The sequence below is a fragment of the Filicampus tigris genome, chromosome 9 (assembly GCF_054856515.1).
Source record: "Filicampus tigris isolate MCC_2025a chromosome 9, RoL_Ftig_1.0, whole genome shotgun sequence".
NCBI lineage: Eukaryota > Metazoa > Chordata > Actinopteri > Syngnathiformes > Syngnathidae > Filicampus > Filicampus tigris.
In genome coordinates, this window is record NC_141225.1 from 23,451,310 (window position 1) to 23,470,254 (window position 18,945).

Here is an 18,945-nt window from a genome sequence, read left to right on the forward strand (position 1 = left end):
TTGTGATTTTAGTAATCAAGCCTTCTTCGTTGTTTATTTGGCTACGAAGAGCCACTTTGATGGCTCTGCATCCAGCCGCTTCTTTTTGTCTTCTATTTCAGCACAGCGCTGTGTAACTTTGTATCCATATTAACTCATTCAGTAGCAGACATTTTCAGACGCTCCTAAAAATTGAAAAAAAAAAAAAAAAAGAAGAAAAATATATAAATAAGTAACTGGGATTGAATGTCTGGACTGTTAAAAGACATAAAAATACGAAAACTAAGAATAATAGTATTAACATTGCGGTTCTGTGCGCCTTCACTAGTCTAATTATGGCATTCTGATTTATTTTGCGTTTGTGGAATACGAGTTAAGCAGCAAAATCCAGCCGGTTTGAGCCATCTCACGGGGCAGCCATTTTGTCACTTGCTGTCGACTGAAAATGGCATCGCAGTTGCTCAGGGCTCAGGTAAAAACCAATCATGGCTCACCTGTTTTCTGAAGCTGAGCCATGATTGGTCGTTATCCGAGCCCTGAGCAACTGTGATGTCATTTTCAGTTGACAGCAAATGGAAAAATGGCCGCCCCCTGAGTTGGAAAAAAACGGGTGGATTTTACTGCTTAATTCATTTTCAACAAACGCAATATTGATCAGAATGCAATGTTTTGATGAGTGGTCCTGCATAGAACATATTCTTGTCAAGACATTTTTCGGGTTTACTTGCCTTTTAAATATTTTCCATTGTTGTCTCTAAAGGGTTTGTTCTCTGCACTTCATTTCTCCTGCTGTGTGTGTGTATGCATGCTCGGTGCCTAAAAAAAAAAAAAAAAAAATACACCTTAGAGCGAATAGTCCCTGTGCACATTCTGAATAAGAGAGCATATGAGAGCATGACCGCCACCTACTGCAGTGGATGTGCAATTACATTTTATTCTAGTCATGCGGTCACCCACTGTTTGACTGCAGCTGAGTCATGTGGTGAAAAAACAGGTTAAGAAAGAGAGGCAGACCAAATTTAAGAAGCCGTGACATACCGTTTAAGTATGAAACTTTATTTTCTTCACTTTTTTGTGAGATGGAAAAATGATAAAAACGTACAGCTCGGGGAATTTTCATCTCTAAGTCAGTGTTTTCCGTTGCGTCATGACCATGAAATCAAACTCAAAACATTTTCCATACGTCTGTGACAAAAGCTTAAAGAGTGAAAATAAATTATCGTAGCAATAATTATAACATCAAATATAACAACCATAATAGCAATTAAGCATTTATAAACACTCTATTTACTGTGATCCCCCCCCCAATTAAAGGCCATTATTAAAAAGGAGTGTGTTGGCGCACAATCCAGCATGTGATGAGAGCACAGGTTTGTTTTTTGACAGGCCTCCGTTGAAGCGCAGCTGCTTCATTTCGAGAGGGCGCGCGTATGTCAGAATATAAGGAGATGGTGTGAACAGACAACTTTTGAAGACCTCTCGCGAGGGCGGAAGCGGCTACCAGAGCGAGCGGAGAGAACGAGGAGCGTCACAGCGTTCTCTCCATTCCCGCGACCCTTCGTCACCGGGAACGCGCACAGCTCCAGGCAGAGCCCCGCTCCCGGCGTTTCTCCCATCGGCGAGGTCCGACTCAACCGCAGTCACGTCCGAGTGAGCGCCGCAGGGCTCCGACCGCTCTACAAGTCTGCTCGGCTAGCGGCTTGTTTTGCGAGGGAGGCTGGGCCTTGAACGCTGGCGGCGGCACGGCGGCTCAGACAGGGAGAAGGGAAAAGTTCAGTGCGGCTCTGCCCAAACCGGCGAGCGGTTGGTGTGGTGGGGGGGGCCGAATGAAGGGTGAATGGGCGTGGGAGTCGGCAGCATGTGTCCCGAGTGGCTGAAGGGGGTTAAGTGACCCATGTGGGTCATGTGGCTCGTGAGGCCGGGGCCAGCGCCAAAGGGAGAGGCCTTGTCCTGCATGCACTTGGTCAGCTCGTCGAAGCCGTCGCCGGATCGCTTGTTCCTCTTGGACTTGCTCGACATCTTGCGGTTGCGAGTCTGGATGCCTTCTTTCTTCATCGTCAGCGGTCTGTTGACCTGTGGGGAGCAGCACATTAGCGCCACACGTCCCGGACAAAAGCTGCACACACATCGTGAATGCGGCATTTTAATCGTGCTTTTTTTTTTTTTTTTTTAATTTCCAATGTGTTGACCCGCACGCATTTTTTCAAAGAAATCGCTTTTCCTTTCCGCGCGTCTAACCCCAATGCTTAATTCAAGCCAGAATGCCTTAAATAATGAGCAGCTGTTTTGCATAAACTATAGTTGCATTACAAGGTGAGTCGGGGGAGTGTTTGGCTTTTGTCTAATTCAAAAGCAAACAGTGGTCTTGGTCAATTTGAATACATGAGGATGAGGGCCTGGCTGGATGTGAAAGGAGCAGCCTCAGACAAATCCTCATCAGTGTAACCGACGCCGTTACACTGAATGACGGTCCCACCCCGCAGCCTCTCTGGGGAGCAACGCCCCCCATTGAAACAACGATGGATTAATAATAAAGAAAAAAAAAAAAAAAAAAGGAGGGCGGCCAGTGGGTTCTGCTCGACAGGGCAAGCTGGCTTTGCTTCACGCTCACACGTACTCTGCTCCTAAATCGATACAAGCTGTCCGCCCACTTGACCAGTTAACGACCGGCGCACCCCCCCACCAACCTTGCGCTGTGTGTAATTTTGGGGGGGCTACTTACGTTGTGCAGTTTAAAGTAAAGGCCGCAGGCGTTGCACACTGGGTCTCCATTCCCATTGCGCCTCCACAGGGTGGTGGTGGTGGTCTGGCAGTTTGCGCAGCAGGTGCCTGCACGTCGAGCGGCGGACTGCGGCAAGCAGAAAAAAAAAAAAAAAAGCCTTCAATCGTCGATTCAAACGTACTCGCTCGTCGACCGGAGGATGCGACACACTGCATGCTGCAGCTCATCGCAAATGAAAACCTTCCTGGCTCGGCAAAAAAATAAATGCAGCAGTCGAATCAAATGTAAACATTGCGACCACAAATTTAATACATCATGAATTTTTGCTTTTTTTTTTTTTTTTTTTTTTTTTTTTTTGCAGAATCAGCAAACTTGAATAATAAATTCTCCCTACATCAACAATCCCCTTTTTAGGGATTTGCACCAAAAAAAAAAAAAACAAGTTTGGCATTGTAATTAACTCCCAAATTGTTAGCATCTTATAAAGTAGGATAGAGTGGAAACGGAGCCTTATAAAAGCTGCTGTGACCACTGCAGATCAATTCTACACACATATTAAGAAATATTAAGTTTACATGCAAGAAGCCTGCGGGTGCTGTGTGAGCAGCATCCTTTTTTTTTTTTTTTTTTTTCCCTCCTTAAATCAAACCCAGGTGCAAGTGTTGCTGTATCAACCGAGCGCATTCTTGTTCATTTTTACGCGACATAATACAATCAAGTTAGCATTTTAAGAAAGCCCCGCGTCCAGGTTGTGCGCACAGAATGCTAAACACGAGAGGAACAGAAATGTGTTTTTTTTTCCAATCCCCACCCCTCTCGGTCCATCTCTTCGGAGCGCATAAGCGGCTCCTCTAGTGTTGTGATAATCTCTTTACAGTATATGTCAGTCTGGCCAGAGAGAATGCAGCGTGCTGGGGGAAGGCGGAAACAGCCGGGAGCCTGACTTCCTTATCTGGGCCGGGCAGATATCCGGATAGGAAACAACTGGATGCCCCTTTGAACACGGCTCTGACAAACACTTGAGTTGGAAATGCAAAAAGCTGCAGCCCCAATAGAAAATGGAATGGACTTTTCTGCTAGGAAGACTACCTCTGCGGTCAAGGAATTTTTCATCACAAACTCCACACACTCGGTGTGTGTGGGTGGGTGTTTTTTTTTTTTTTGTATGGAAACAATGTACTGTGTCGCTCATTAAACTAAGTTGGCCACAGTCGACCCACGAAAAAAAAAAAGGAGGGTGAGCTCGAAATTTCAAGGCAACAAACTTCCATAAATTTTACGTTGGGCCTTTCAAACCAATATTTTTAGTTTTGCTGTTGTGAAAATTGGCTTTCCCCCATTTCACAATAAAGAAATACCATAAGAACTTATATATCTGAGGGAGACAACTCAAAAAATGGTTTGGGATTTTATTGCTTTGTTGTGCCAACTAACATTGTTGCCATAAAAGTCCATTTATATTTTAAAGCTGTTGCAATTGAAATTCCTGTTTTAGCCTCAAAGTTGTGTGTGTGTTTTTTTTTAAAGTGCATCATAATGGGTAAAAATAAAAAACCGTCAGGTTTTTTTGTAATGTTACATTCATAATTCCAAATATTTCCATCGCAACAAAGCCTTTGTTACTAATCCCGAATCATTTGTTTCTAATCGTTCCAACTTTTTCAAACTATTGTAGAAAAACCGCTCATTTTCCATAGCTCCGCAGTGGTCTCGGTGCCATGCGCGTGCTGTCATTCACTCCGACGTGGTGTTAACGAAAGCAACGTGGGCATTGCTATCAGTAACAGTATCAGAAGTACCAGCAATAATGATAGCAGGAACAATGGCAATAGTAGCAGTATTGTATCAGGCCATGTAGGTGGATCATCGGGGGGTGAGAGGGACAAACAATTGCAGGAAGATGATAGGGAAAATATAACTTTCCTGGAATTGTGTTGACGCCATCTGCTTTTTGCTCATATTTGGGGGTCCTTGGGACCAACAAGCCGGACTCACCAGTCTGCGTTTGGGCTTGATGAGCGGTCGGTTCTGCCCGTTCATCTTGTGGTACAGTCCGCAGGCGTTGCACAGGTAGTGACCGGTACCATCCCGCCGCCAGAGAGGAGTGGAGGTGGCGCCGCAGTTTACACATTCACGGCCCTCTGCATATAATTCAAGAGGGGACAAGAAGGAACTTTATATAATTAAACATGTCTCAGTTGGCCGACGACACGACGGGGTGACCCCGCGCCGACCCGGAACGACCCAGAAGTCAAACTGGCTCTCGTGACATGGTCATATCACGCTGCATATGTGTGTCATTAACTTAGTCGTGGACAGCTATGTCAACCGAGCCAGAGAGGTGAGGTCACTCCGAACATGTCCGGAGGTGTCGAGAACAAAAAGAATGTGGCGCAGCACCAAATCGGGACTGGGTCGGCAGAAAGGACCGAGTCCCACGATGACAAATCCAAGTATGTAAACGTCCGTTGAGGGGCACTATCGTCTTTCGGTCCGACCTGACGCTAAACGCGCTTTTCCCCTTACATAGCAGTTCACGTCAAACGGCCTGTTGCTCAACCGCTCTTCTAATTCAAGTATCCCCCTACCCCTCGAGTATCGCCTCATTATGACTGATATAATAGCAGCGACACCCAGTGTCCCACCCTTTCGCTCCACAATGGAATCTGACCTGAGCGGGGAAAAAAAAAAAGCTTGTTCCTTTTGAAATGCACCCTGGTTCTTTTATCGCTCGCTCGTCTCCTCCCGGAGTCTTTCGCAAGTCCGGCGACCACGTTAAAGGAGGGTCATTAAGTGGCGTAAATATTCATCAGCAAGCACTGGTGTCTTATGCAACGTCGAGTGTTGAAATTAAAAATGGGAAGATGGAAGCTGTGAAAAGGCAAGGGAAGAGGAGGGGGCTTGGGGTTTTTGAGGCTAATTCAACAGGAAGCCACAGTAAGGTGTACGTGTCGACAGCTGAAATGTCACTGTGGCATTTTGTACGCCAGTCAATCAACATTTCTAGCGCTGGACATCCACTTGAACAGATAAGCGCCTTTTAATGCCACCACCGATATATGTTCCTGATTATGGGCTAGCTTCTATTAAAATGTCACAATACAACAATTTTGACCTACAAAAGCTCACATCAGTCAGATGATCTGAGTGGCAGCATCGCCTAGGTAGAAGAAGGGGGAAAAAAAACACTTTTTTGAACAAATGATGACAAGGGTAGATAATTACACGACTCACTCTAAAAACAGTTAAAAATAACACCATTTTGGGTTGAAAAAAATGGACCGATCCATCCACTAATTGGGTCAATTTGACCCACTCTTCTACATTGTTCTGTACAAAACAGCCCTAATTTTGAGGTTATTTTGTGCAAAACTACCAATTATTTGGGGTTGTTTTATGCAAAAATAACCCAGAAACTTGGTTTGGGGCTAGGGTTTATTGACCCGACTCGTGAATCGGTCCATTTTAGACCCAGAATTGGGTTATTTTTAACCCAACTGTTTTTAGAGTGTCATGGAGCATTTTAGGTGTGTTCATTTAGCTAATAAAAAATTACAAAATAACCCCAAATGAAAGTAGCTTAAATATTCTGCGTGTAACAAATACACTTTTGGAACATTTCCGTAAAAAAAAAAAAAAAAAAAAAGCATGCTCATCATGATTGTGTAATACAGAAAAGGAGATAAGGCTGCTGCCCTGCTGCGGTGTTGCTCGCTGCTCTTTTTGTGCGCCAAGGCCGTACTTAAGAACACAAACAGCGGGGCTCTGTCGCCTGTTCTTTGTTAGCATGGGGAGTGGAGGGGGTCGTGATTTGTTCACTAGGAGGCATACAGGATATGGCAGGAGCCAGAGCGTCGTGACTCCTTGGTTTTTAAGTGCAACAGAGGGCACGTTCAAACGAAAACAAGCTCGCGGCACGACCGGCGCGTATCTGCTCGAGTGCCACATTCAAGACGTGCATTTTGCTCGTCCTACTAATTCAGGCATTCGGCTCACGTGAAAACGCATCAGCCTCGGCATGGCAAGCGTAGTATATAATTGGCAATATGTTTTGGTTTTTTTATATTGCAGTTGAATTAAATATTGTTGAAATTTCTAGAAAATGTGCGAATTTAATTAAAAGCAGATCAAATGCTATGACCCCCCCCCCTTTATTATTTCTAGAGTCAAACTTTTAAAATATAATATATACTCCATAATGTATTGTCTGCGTGTATGTGTGTGTTTAATTATGTAACGATTTTACACCGAAAAAGATCAATTGCACAAGATTGCTGTGTACATTATTTCTGCGAATGTGTGTGACGATGAAATATATTTCACCCAATTGAGGAAATGACATTTAAAATTCAGAAAACGTTAGTTTAAAAACTGCTTTTCCGAAGGAACCATTTTTTACAATTTCAACCGCGTGCACAGAAACTCCAAAAGAATTATTGTGTGGTTGTTTTTTCAAGTGACGCAACAGTATTTTTCTGCAAATAGAAAACGAGCTGGGTGTAATGAAGAGACTCACCTGAGCTCGACCGCGCTTTGCTTTTGCATTTGGGCGTGAAGCTGGACGTGGAGCCGAGCAGGCTGCCGGGGTGGAAGAGACTGCCGCTGTACTCGTGGGGTGTGTGCAGAGGGTAGGCCGGGTACGTGGGGATGGGGTGGTGCGTGGCCGGGCCCTGGCCGTTCATGGACGCCAGGCCGCCGCGCAGAGGGCTGCAGCTCTCCATCTTCATGCTGTCCGTCAGCGACACTTGGTACTTGAGGGACTCCTTCTCGTCCATCCTGGTCGACGTGGACGTGGGCGACGTGGGCCCGGGGTCCGGCGACACGTCTTTGGGCGGGGTAGGGGGGAAACTGTAAAGGTGCGGGCTGGAGTGGGTTGCCGGAGTGAGCGAAGACACCGGAGCCGTGCCCGTGTTGCTGCTACACGGGTAGCCGGAGCTGGTGGGGTGCAGGCCGGGTTTGCTGAAGTGGCCCACCGCCCATGCGTTGTGGTGGTGGGCGGCGGACAGGGCAGCCTTCCCCGGGTCCAGCCAGGGGATGCCGGGGCTGTGGATGAGGTGTGGTCGGCACACTTGATTCCCGGTGAGGCGAGCTGAAATTGCACACAGCGTATTCGTATTTGTTGATGAACGAAACGCGTCCGAATAACATCGGGAAATACCTGCTGAATTATGACGATCGGCCCAAGTTAACATTGAAGGAATGATTAAAAGAAAATCGAATGTTTCTCGTGCTGGTAAATTGTCCGGGACATTTAGAAAACGCCCCACTCAATGGAATAAAACAAAAAATGCCCTGTTAACGCGTTCGAAGCAAAAAAAAAAAAAAAAAAAAAAAAAAGTGTCTTCCCTTCATGAGGCCAGTATCTTTACATCGCCCGCAGCTCTCGGAGTAACGATTGTTATTAGTAATTTTGCGGTTTTTATTGTATATCCGGGAAGTGGCTCTCTCTCTCTCTCCCGCACAAACTCCTGCCCCAGCACAGAGGGGTTAAATGACACACTTCCCTTTCCTCCTGCTGTCATAAAAATTCCTTTTATGTTGCTGAATATACACACAAATGTCACCGAGGACCTTTGGGCCGGATTACTTGCACACTTCACGCATTATTATTCGTATTTCCCCCCAACAACAACAACAACAACAACAAAAATCCAAGCCTTCATTGCACGTTCTAAAAATATTTTTTTCTAAATCTAATTGTTCCAGGCATTGTTGCATTTCAAAAGCTGCGCCTTACCGTGCGCTTGGCTGTAGGTGACCCTGGCCCGAGAGTTGGTGTAATAGGGGTTCCCCTGAGAGTCCAAGTGGTTGAGAAACATGTCAACTTCGTCTTGGGGCAGCAAAGGCGCCATGGGCTCCATGTAGTTGTGGCTCAGCCCGTGATGGTGCGAGTCCGGGTGCTGACCGTTGAGCACGGCGTGATGGTGCGCCATCCACCGGGACTGATCTGCCGCTGCGACCTCCATAGCTGAGACGCTGGATTTGGCCGTCCAGTGGAAGTTTAATCCTCCTGATAAAAAAAAATCGTCCCCCTCCGCAGTTCAAGTCTTGACCGTGTTTACTTAATTCAGGAAAAAAAAAAAAAAAAGAGAATCCTCAGACAATGCGCATCTGTCTTTCCCTCAGCTCGTTTTTTACCTACAAAAGAGAAATCACGTTACAAGCGCACAAATGAATAACTGACGACGAAACCGAAGATACATACGCTTCAGAATTAAAAGCAGAAAAAATGAGTGTGGTTTTCCTTCATGGTCCGCAAAAATATCTCTTGCGTCTCGCTAACCTGTTGCAGTTTTCGATCAGCTGACTGCAGTTTGGACGTGTCAGCCTCCTGATCCGCGCACCGCTCGGGATCATTAATGAGATGTGGCGCGGACTGATGCGGCTGGCGCCAGTAAATTCCCATATCAAGCCGCGCGGGGGCGGGGCTTTGGGCTGCGGGGCCAATCGCGAGCCTCACTGCCGCAATTGGCTCGCAGCATCCAGGCTCCTCTCGTGCCTTTTTTCTTTTCCGTCTTTCGCTCTCGATGCCAATGAAAGACTTCTCAATCAGCAGCGTCATATCTCAGTCTCTCGGCAAAGCTCCACAATCGGCCGCCGATAATCGTTTTTGTAGCGCTCTAAAGACGAACATTCGACACCGCTCCCGAGCACATCCAGATGATCCCGCTAATATGATTATTTAGAAAATGTAATACCACGAAAATACCTCTTTGAACCAGTCAAGTGAACGCACCATTGAAAGGAAGCTTTATAGATTTCACAGCTACTTGCAGGAATCTAATCATGTCAATTGCTGAATGAGCCATACAAAGCAGGTGATAATTACGCGTGTTGTTTTGATGTACCGCTGTTATGCAAATGAACAGCGCTTTTAGCACCTCTAAAACCAACAAGAGGAGGAGTCGGTTTATGGCCCCACATTCTGGCCCCATTGTCCGCAGCGCTTAATTGTCTTTAATTAGTAGTAGAGCATTCCACTTGTGAAAACAGAGTTGTTGTTGTTGTTTTTTTTCTTTTTTTTTTGTCTGGGGGGCCTGGGCTATCAAACACAGTTTGCATACTAATGGCGCCCTTTTCTCTGCGCCTGGCACCAGGGATGCGCGCAAGGCCTCACCTATATGCTGATCATCCAAGTGTCTCTATAAGGGCCCCATGCATTCACATCGCTTCGAACAAATGAAACGTCTGAACGGAGCTGCCTGCTTTGGCTTTCTGCAAACTAATGTCATCATTAGTCACAAGGCTTCTTCAAATACACATTTTTGCACGTGTCACTTTAAAGTTGACATTCAAAAAGTAAAATCCTGCGCCATGCTTTTCTGCAACGTGAATTAAACCGGGGGACGTTTGATTGACAGGGAATAATTTGGAGGGGGGGGGGGGGGGGCGAGAATAGCTCGCCGCCACGCCGACGCCGGGATTGGCGTCACGTGATCACGCGGGGCGGGACTCGGGGAGGGGGGCGGGGGGTTGTGATACCTTGACAAATTCTCCAGGTAAAAGACCCCTTCTATCCCTAACGACCAACAATCAGCGTGTGTGTGTGCGCGCGTGTGTGTGTGTGTGTGTGTGTGTGTGTCCGTCAGCACACAGTCCTTAAATATCTGGCATGTAGCCAGAGGCAGGGAGTTGATGAGCTCAGCCCTAAGAGCTTGTCAACCCCTAAAACCTACAAATTAGAGCAGTATAGTGAATAACTCACATTCCAGCGGAGCACGCCGAACTGACAGGTGGAGTAGGGAGCCCGCGCGTTCGAATGCACTCCCGATTCCAAATGAGTGAATTATGATGCCGCTCTACTCTCCAGTCTCGCGCGAGGCCTTCGAGGGAGGGAGTGTCAGACATGCTGCCGCATTCCCATTGTCGTTGGCATGTTTGCCAAATGGATTACTCAGCAGGATTTAGCCCTCTGTCATTTCTACCTTCATTAATCCCATTTGTATCTGCGCTGGAACAAAAGACGAGTGAGGGTGAAGTGATTGTGGGGATGTGGGGGGGGGGGGGGGCGTTTTTGTCAAGGACACAGCAGCATTGTTTCACAAATAGTGATCCTATCCGAAGAGAAGAAGGGGTTTAGGCATGCACTATCCCTTATGCAATGGCTAGGAAGTGTGTGTGTGTAACAACTGTATCACTGCAGCCACTAATGAACAACAAGATTATCATCCCCATCCACACTGGTATTATTATGAAATGGGATTGTCTTTATCTACCTGTTTGCTCCCATTGGGCACGGTCATCCATCATTATCCAGAGTGGAGGTGTGTGACTGTTCAAAAGTGTGCACTCTTTGTGTGTGTTTAGCTTGGGGGGGGGGGGGGGGGGGCTGAAGAGCCATGTGGGGCTTGTGAAGATAAGCAGAGGCAGCGAGAGGGGAGAATGACACAGAGCAGCTGAAGCATTATTGTCCCCTTTACTCACGCCTAATTAGATGGAGCCAGGGCACCCAGGGGCTTTGGAGCCACCGGCACCCAGCCACAAGCACGAGCATCTATTTGCCATCAATGAAGCCTGCATGGGTGCTGCTATGAGAAATCCGTCAGGGAACCTGCACGCGGACCTTTTTTGCTAGCTGAAATTTGAGGGGCTCAGATTGTTGACTATATTTCTGATAAATAGGCAGAAATATGGAGCAGAGGTTGTTCAGTCACAAAAAAAATATTCAATAATAATCATAAAAAATGGAGAAAAAAAATCTATTGGTCAGAGATTAAAAATGAAACTACAAAATCCCACCGTTTTCATGCTTTCTACAATGAACAATGACTGCAATGAACTTGGACTTTGTCTCTTGCCATTTTGAACTTTTTCTTTTCTTTTCAGGGACATGTCATGCAGTGGCCTGCTACAAGCGTTCACACAGAGAGAAAAGGGAGAGCGACAACATGCTGCTATTCTCCCTGCAGCCTCACATGTTCTGCTCATGAAAGATGGTTACCCCACTCATTGCGCAATACGGAGCGTGACAATTGGACGTTTTGTCGACGCTAATATCTGGATGATCATACAGTCATCCCTCTCATGATGGATATTTTTGTTCAAGCAAAGCCCCAGGCCACATGTGTCTACACTACTCTAATGATTTATAGTGTTTTATTTTTTTTTTAATTAAAAATATCATGTGTATCTTATAGCAAAATGATCCACAATATAGTACTGCACTTTGAAGCACAATAGTGTATGTGTTTGGATAGGTTGCCAATTCTAAGAGTAATTTCAGTCAACCCAAAGATTTTTTTCCGAATATGTTCTATGCAGGCCCACTAGTTGAAACAAGGCATTCTGATTAATATTGCGCTTGTGGAACATGAGAAATCCGCCCGCTTTTAGCTATCTCAGGGGGCGGCCATTTTGTCACTTCTGTCGACTGAAAATGGCATTACGGTTGCTCAGGGTTTAGATAACGACCAATCATAGCTCAGCTTCAGAAAACAGGTGAGCCGTGATTGGTCGTTACCTGAGCCCTGAGCAACTTTGATGTCATTTTCAGTTGACAGAAGTGACAAAATGTCCGCCCTCTGACATGGCTAAAAACGGGCTAATTTTGCTGCTTAACTCATATTCCACAAACGCAATATTAATCAGAATGCGTGTTTCGACTAGTGGGCCTGCATAGCATTCTATGCTTTAAAAAATATATATTTGAGTTGACTTCTCCTTCCCAAAAAATAAAATCCATAAAAATGGAACCCAGAAATGCTCTACAGATAATAGATTTTGTTGTATTACAGTATTACATATTGTCATAAATTAAAGGGCTATTTAATAACAAACATGGCAGATAGATAGATAGATAGATAGATAGATAGATAGATAGATAGATAGATAGATAGATAGATAGATAGATAGATAGATAGATAGATAGATAGATAGATAGATAGATAGATAGCGGAAACGACCACTCACAAACAAACATTTAAGAATTATGGAAATGTTTTTTTTAATGTAAAAATGTAACATGTAACCCAAATGCTCTAGAAATAATAAATATTACTGACAATGTATACGCCCCAGATAGACTGAAAGACTCACTCACCCACTACTTGAGGCTTCTCTCTCCGTTAAATCATCAAAAAAAAAAAAAAAAAAAAAAAGATGCTCCTGAAGAAATAGTGTAATTGCAGCTTTCGATCGATTGGGTCGCGAAGGAGCCGTGTTTACGCGCGAATGTGCGTGCGTGCGTGTGTGTGTGATGTTGTGAGCTCAGTCTGGCGCTGCTGCTGTGCAGGCTGGCTCTGCAGGCTCAGTGAATAGCCGCAGAAACTTGTGCGCTCATAAGAGAGGCTGAAAAGGCACGTATGCAAGGCAGCGTTCAGGCTTCCGGTGTCAAGCGAAAAAAAAAAAAAAAAAAAAATCAGGCAGAGATGGGCAGGCCGAATTGAAGGGACCATCCACGCGTCCTCCACCTGACAGCTTCGCATCTTTGACGATGGCACGTCAGCGTAACAGCTGTACGCACTTGCGCTAGTTTGAAAAGGGCAGCAAATGAGTGTCGTTTTAAAGGGATACGCAGCCAGCCACCCGAGTTGCGTCAGACATTCTGCCGAAAAATAAAAACATTCCGCTTTGATCGCTTTCTGCAAGAATATGTTTCTTTTACTTTTCTAGCTTAAAAAAGAAATAACAGCAATATTAGAAATAGATTTAAACGTGATGTAGTGAAGCGTTTGCAGCACAACAAGGCTGCAATGTTTGTGGGGAATGAATACATTGCAGTACGAAGGGTAGATTACGTATTGTGACCGAATTTTTTTTTGTATTGGATCTCGCGATATTGTGCGAGTGGTCGTGCTGTGTACTCTCGAGTGACACTCGCGTGCTTTGAGAGACCGTCAGGTGTGCAGTGGGAAACGTTTCACTTACCGAAAGATAAGTTTGTACTTTCTCCTGTACTCACTTTTGGGCATGTGAAATACTGTTTGCTTTTCCTTTCATTTGTTTTGTTTTATTTTAAACTAATGATTCTGTTTTTTTGCTTGTATTTTTTCCGTTTGTTTCCTATTATTATTCTCTTTGCTTACCCGTTCAAAATAAAGGCAATGATCTGTAAAAGTTGTTTACTCACTACAAATTCTCTCTCTGACAGCGACGTATAGCGACAGGCAGAGAAATTCAGCGCTCTTCCATTGTATCGCATGCAGAAGTGATTGGCCAATATCCAATTTTTGTGACATTTTTGTTTGGTGGTGTGATGTGAAGCATTTTTTAAGTAAAATATTTCCCTTAGTTTGATAAAGGCTGCAAACACTGAACTGTACTGTATATTTCTATCGTCCAAGGGACAAAAGTCTTCTCGTCCTATACAATAAACATGCAGCAACAATTACATTGCATGTCAAACTTTTTGTCATACAAAAATCGTTACCTATGAATAGACAATCTATTAAATCTTGATTAAAAATGACAAAATTATATTTCATCCTGTTTATTTTTTTTTATATTTTTGTCCAAATAAAAGACGGTTATGTGTCAAAAGATCCGCCCGTCGTGTTAAAGAAGAAAGACCGTTGTCCCTCCCTCCGTGTGTGTGCAAATGTGTGCTTTATATGCCAGAGCATCTCCCAACTTTTGTAAAACATGCAAAGCCCCTCAAATCTCCTGCACGCGACCTGCGCTCGTGCGCGTCGCTGGTGCAAGGCAGGTGCAAAAAGAGGAGCCATGCTGCCCTGCAAGCCTCGCGAGCCCTTCAACCCGGACTTGTGCTCCCCAGAGTGCACACGCTCACAAAAACAGATGAGAAAGGAAGGCTGAAAGGCTCAGACAGAAAAAGGAACAAAAAGAAGTGCGAGGTTCGATTGAATTAAATGCTTTTGTTTCTGGCTTTAAACTCACCAGGCCAATGATCCCAGCTCACGGTGCAACTGGGGCCAGCAAAACCTTTTAGCATTTCTTTAAAATAATTATACAGTAGTCAATTATACCTACCCATTTTGAGAATGAAATGCATGAAAAAGAAAATGAAAGTGAAATTACACCCAAAGGTTGTTTGCGCACTTCACTGCCACATGCTATATATATATATTTATATATATATATATATATATATATATATATATATATATACACACACGAAGTGTAATTGTACATATGAAGCAATATTCTCAGCTAAAATGATGCAATTTAATCTATAAAGAAATGCTAAATCTGGCAATATGTACTTTACATTACAAGTTATAAAAATACAAGATTACTACATTTTGACATATATTAGCAAATTACAGTTATTAATATTTCTTATTGAATTTGGTGCTCCTCCTACTTCTACTACTACTAATACTACTACTAATAATAATAACAATAATAATAGTAATATTAATGATAATAACAATAATCATAATAATCACAATCATAATTCTGTTTATGCGCGCTCCTGAGATGACTAATAATGTACTGCATGCGTCAGATGCCAGGGCCCTTCTTCTTCTTCTTCCTTCTTCTTCTTCTTCTTCTTCTTGTTCTTCTTCTTCTTCTTCTTCTTCATCATCTTCTTCTTCTTCTTCCCCTCCTTCTGATTATTACCACGGGTAATATTTCATGGGCACCACGCAATCTTTGTTCCCTGTGAAGATAATAAATGGCCTAATCGTTATCAGCAAACTGCTGGGGGTGTCAGCACCGACCGAAGCTGGAAGCGGGGGTCCAAAGTGCCGCTGAATAAATTGGTGTTCCTTATCTCTGGCTCCCAGATTATCGCCGCCTTTTCAAACTTGCACAACAAATACATTGAATGCATCTAATGCATCATTTGTGTGCGGGGGGAGATCGTGTAGGTCGATAGAGACAGATAGGCGCAGAGAATGGGAAATATTTACACGGATGCGAGCTGTGCAGCCAAAAGAAGCTGCATTTGGCGTTTATTGGCCGGGTCATCTGTACACACACACTTAACATATCAATACAAGCTATATTAAATATACATCACGGTGATATGATGCCTATCTCTCTGATTAGTCCCATCTCGCTTTTTGAATTTCGCTTCACCTTTTCATTGTGCGTGTCTAGTTTGGAGGCGCAACAGCCCCTTTTAAAATGAGATTTATGAGCTATATTTTAATTATTACTGCGCACAGATACGAACTATTTATGAAAGATATCGCCCTTGAAAATATTTACTTTCGTCAGTTGATCCATTTTCCATTCCGTGTGTCATCACACACTGCCTGCTTCAATTTAGAGCTACACCAAATCCTTTAATTGATGTCAGGCGTTCAATGAGCTGTGTGTAGGACACTCCCATTCACCTTACTCAAATGTGACCTTTTTCCTCACTACCTTCAAAATAGTATAAAATGCCTCCTGTGAACCAAACACTCTGCGTTTATAATATGTAATGCACTAAATCACAAAGATTTCCCCCCCCTTCAACATACACACGCGCGCACCCACACACGCACACACACACACACACCTTTTAATACCGTGGCATCTCCAGCAGCCCCGGTGGTTCTCTGATGGTCTCCTAGACAACCGAGATAACGGTGCAGCAGTTTTCCATATCGGCCCTGGAGTCTATTATAGCGCGGGATTAGCTTTTCCGAAAAGGTCAGACGCAAAGTCACCAAACCTGCCTTTTTCCTTTTTTTTTTTTTTTTTTTTTTTTTTTGCCCCCTTCTCCCTGCATGGCCCCGAACCTGCATTCATAAACATTGCATGTGCCATTTCATTTGATGAAATTAGACTAAAAGTGCTGCGCGTGTCCGTGTACTTGAAAGTTGACAGAGCAGAAAGAGGAGCCCGCTAGTCCCTGCAGTGCAAGGCCCCCCAACACCCTGCTCGAGTAAATTGACTGTTATGTAGCGACCCCTGGTGAGGAGGGGATGCAACAGCACCCTTGAAGAGAGGCCTTGTGTGAGATTGATTCGAGTGCAATTTAAGCATGGACGTCCATGAAAGGATTGAGCCATTGAGGCCTTGCAACAATGAAGCCAGCCCCCAAAAAAGGGAGTGCGACTTTTGCACCAAAATGGGAGTGAGACTATTGCACAGCTGGAATGTTCCAGCTGGGATTCCCGGTGGCTGCACAGGAAGTTAAAGGAGCTCTGACAGGAAGTGTGCTCTCATGGTGGGTCGGCGAGAGAGGGAGCGAGATGTTTCCTGTTGGCGCTCGCCACATGTTTAGACGCCTCGCTCGCAGTCTGACGGCCCGTTTGCTTTTTCAGGTCACCACGTAGCTCAAACTGACACCATTTTAACATGCTAGTGCTAAAATGGTCCTCTTCCAATTGAGGGATGGATGCATGGATGGATGGATGGATGGATGGATGGAATAATCTGCACCAGGATGAAAAAAAAACATGCATTAACTTTGCAGTCGTTGTTGTAAGTCATTCTTAATGACCACTGACCCACCATTTTCTTTTGGGTTCCCCCACATATTTACAATTTTCTACTCGTGAACTCACCTGTATGCAAACATTTTAGCAACCGCTACTCCATTTTTACCTAAAAAACTCACCTTTGTTGTGCTCAAACAGAGTCCTTGTACAGTAAACTAAAATCGAAACCTCTTCAATAAGTCTTGAAACCACATCGTCCGAAAACTAAAGCAATATATCCCGTAGGTAATAATATAAATCCAGTGAATCCGTTCCAGACATCCATGTTATAGAGAATAACTACAGAAAACAATGTGAAATGAATATAAAATGACTAAATTGATAAATGACGAGTAAACATCAATTTTACCTAATGGACAATACGGAAAAAAATTGCCACGGGGAGTTGACCATTCTCATGCTTTGCTACAAGTTTTTTTCTGGAATCCTATGGTGTTTCTCAGCTTTCTCTTTGGCCCCATGTTGGCTTGTTGAGCCATTACTCTCTATAGATAAGCCCAAAAATGTTCAAAATGCTTCCGATGATCACGTCGGGTGACCCATGGGATCGTGACGCGCTGTGTCACATCATGGCTGCACCGCTAAGTTTTTGTGCAACTTCCGAGGCCTTGGGCACATACGGGAGTTTTTAATAATACACCTCGAGGAAGGTTGAGTCACAGGATGCAGATGCGGCCACATGAAATGAAACTTCCGGCCCATCAATGCAGTTGGCGTCAGTTTGATGGACTCCCGATCGGCAGGCCGCAGACGAGCCAACGTTGCTTCATGCAAGAAAAATCAAGAGCAGGGCATTTATAGGAGGAGGCGAGATCCGAAGCGGCGATGCGATGGCGAGATACGTGGATTGCGAGAGGAAAAATCTCTTTGTCTCGGGTGAGCGTGGTGGACAATCAAAGTTTCCTATCAGCTGTGGAGTAGGGGAAATTGGCTGCCCTGGGAAGGAGAGGGCCACTCTCACAGCTAATGGGAAGTGCCCCTGTCACTACTATATACTCAGGTCCGATAGAGAAAGTAGGAAATGTGTCTGTTTCTACGTGTGTGTGTGTGTGTGTGCTTCTGAACAGAGAGCAGCCTGTGACAGGCTCTGCGACTGTCATGCCATCCAAGATGATACAACATCTAAAGTAGGGCTTCATCTGCCGCTTATCCTCTGCACCGAGGGACTTCCATGAGCCGCGCATGCAGGCTGGGTTTTTTTTTTTTTCCGGCCAAACTCGCCCTGAGAGGCATGACCATCGCCGCTTTGATGGAGCGCCATGTGGCAGAGATCAGCGGGTCTTAGCGGGAGTCGCGGACGGTTGCAAACAAGGGCGACAAGGGAAGAGGATTACTGTCTCATCGATACAAATCCACACCGAGAGGGAGGTTGACATCGGCGTGCGAGCGGAAAGGCCCGGCTCCGAGTCAAAGTGTGTAAACATCCGCATTTGGGAGCAAGATGGCAGCAGGCTTTCGATGCTTGTCTTGCTCGCCTCCGTTCTCCGCCTCCTCCGCGCCAGACAAGAATGCGTCTGTCCGCGCCTCCAGGCTCAATCCTCGCCATGAAAGTCCCATCTCCTTCCTCGCGTCTATCAGAGGCGTTCCGTCAGCCGCCATCCCGGCAGCTGCGACGAGGGCCACAGACGCCCTCATTGTCCTCCCGGGGGCCCCGCGCTCGCCAGCACGCGTCCGCGTCACACCTGCCACCTGCGACGGAGGAGGCCTGCTACCTGAGGGGGCGGGGCTTTTCATCCATTGCTAACCTCTCATCCCGGCAGCCTGTCACTGAGGAATGGCGGCTCACAGAAGCGCCGTTGTGAGGAAAGGCCTTCGTTTTAAGTGGAGCCAGGCGGACTCAACGCGGCCTAGGTGTGCCGCAGGGGACGGTTTTAGGTTCACATTCGCATTTCCCCTTTTCGTTGA

At 45.2% G+C, this 18,945-nt stretch overlaps 1 protein-coding gene across 2 annotated transcripts; it reads right to left on the reverse strand.

The window, feature by feature from the left end:
* Positions 1-1,014: 1,014 nt before the first annotated feature.
* Positions 1,015-9,085, reverse strand: gata2a (GATA binding protein 2a). 2 transcript variants are annotated; one of them, XM_086040865.1, is made up of 6 exons: positions 8,907-9,085; positions 8,439-8,839; positions 7,218-7,790; positions 4,697-4,854; positions 2,702-2,827; positions 1,015-2,052 (listed from the first exon to the last, which is right to left on the reverse strand). In XM_086040865.1, exons 2-6 carry the CDS (start codon positions 8,665-8,667, stop codon positions 1,753-1,755), a joined length of 1,386 nt encoding a protein of 461 aa, XP_085896991.1. In that variant the 5' UTR covers positions 8,668-8,839; positions 8,907-9,085; the 3' UTR covers positions 1,015-1,752. The 2 variants fall into 2 exon arrangements, with proteins under 2 accessions (XP_085896991.1, XP_085896993.1); XM_086040867.1 differs by having other exon boundaries at positions 4,697-4,842; positions 8,907-9,084.
* Between the last annotated feature and the right edge of the window lie 9,860 nt (positions 9,086-18,945).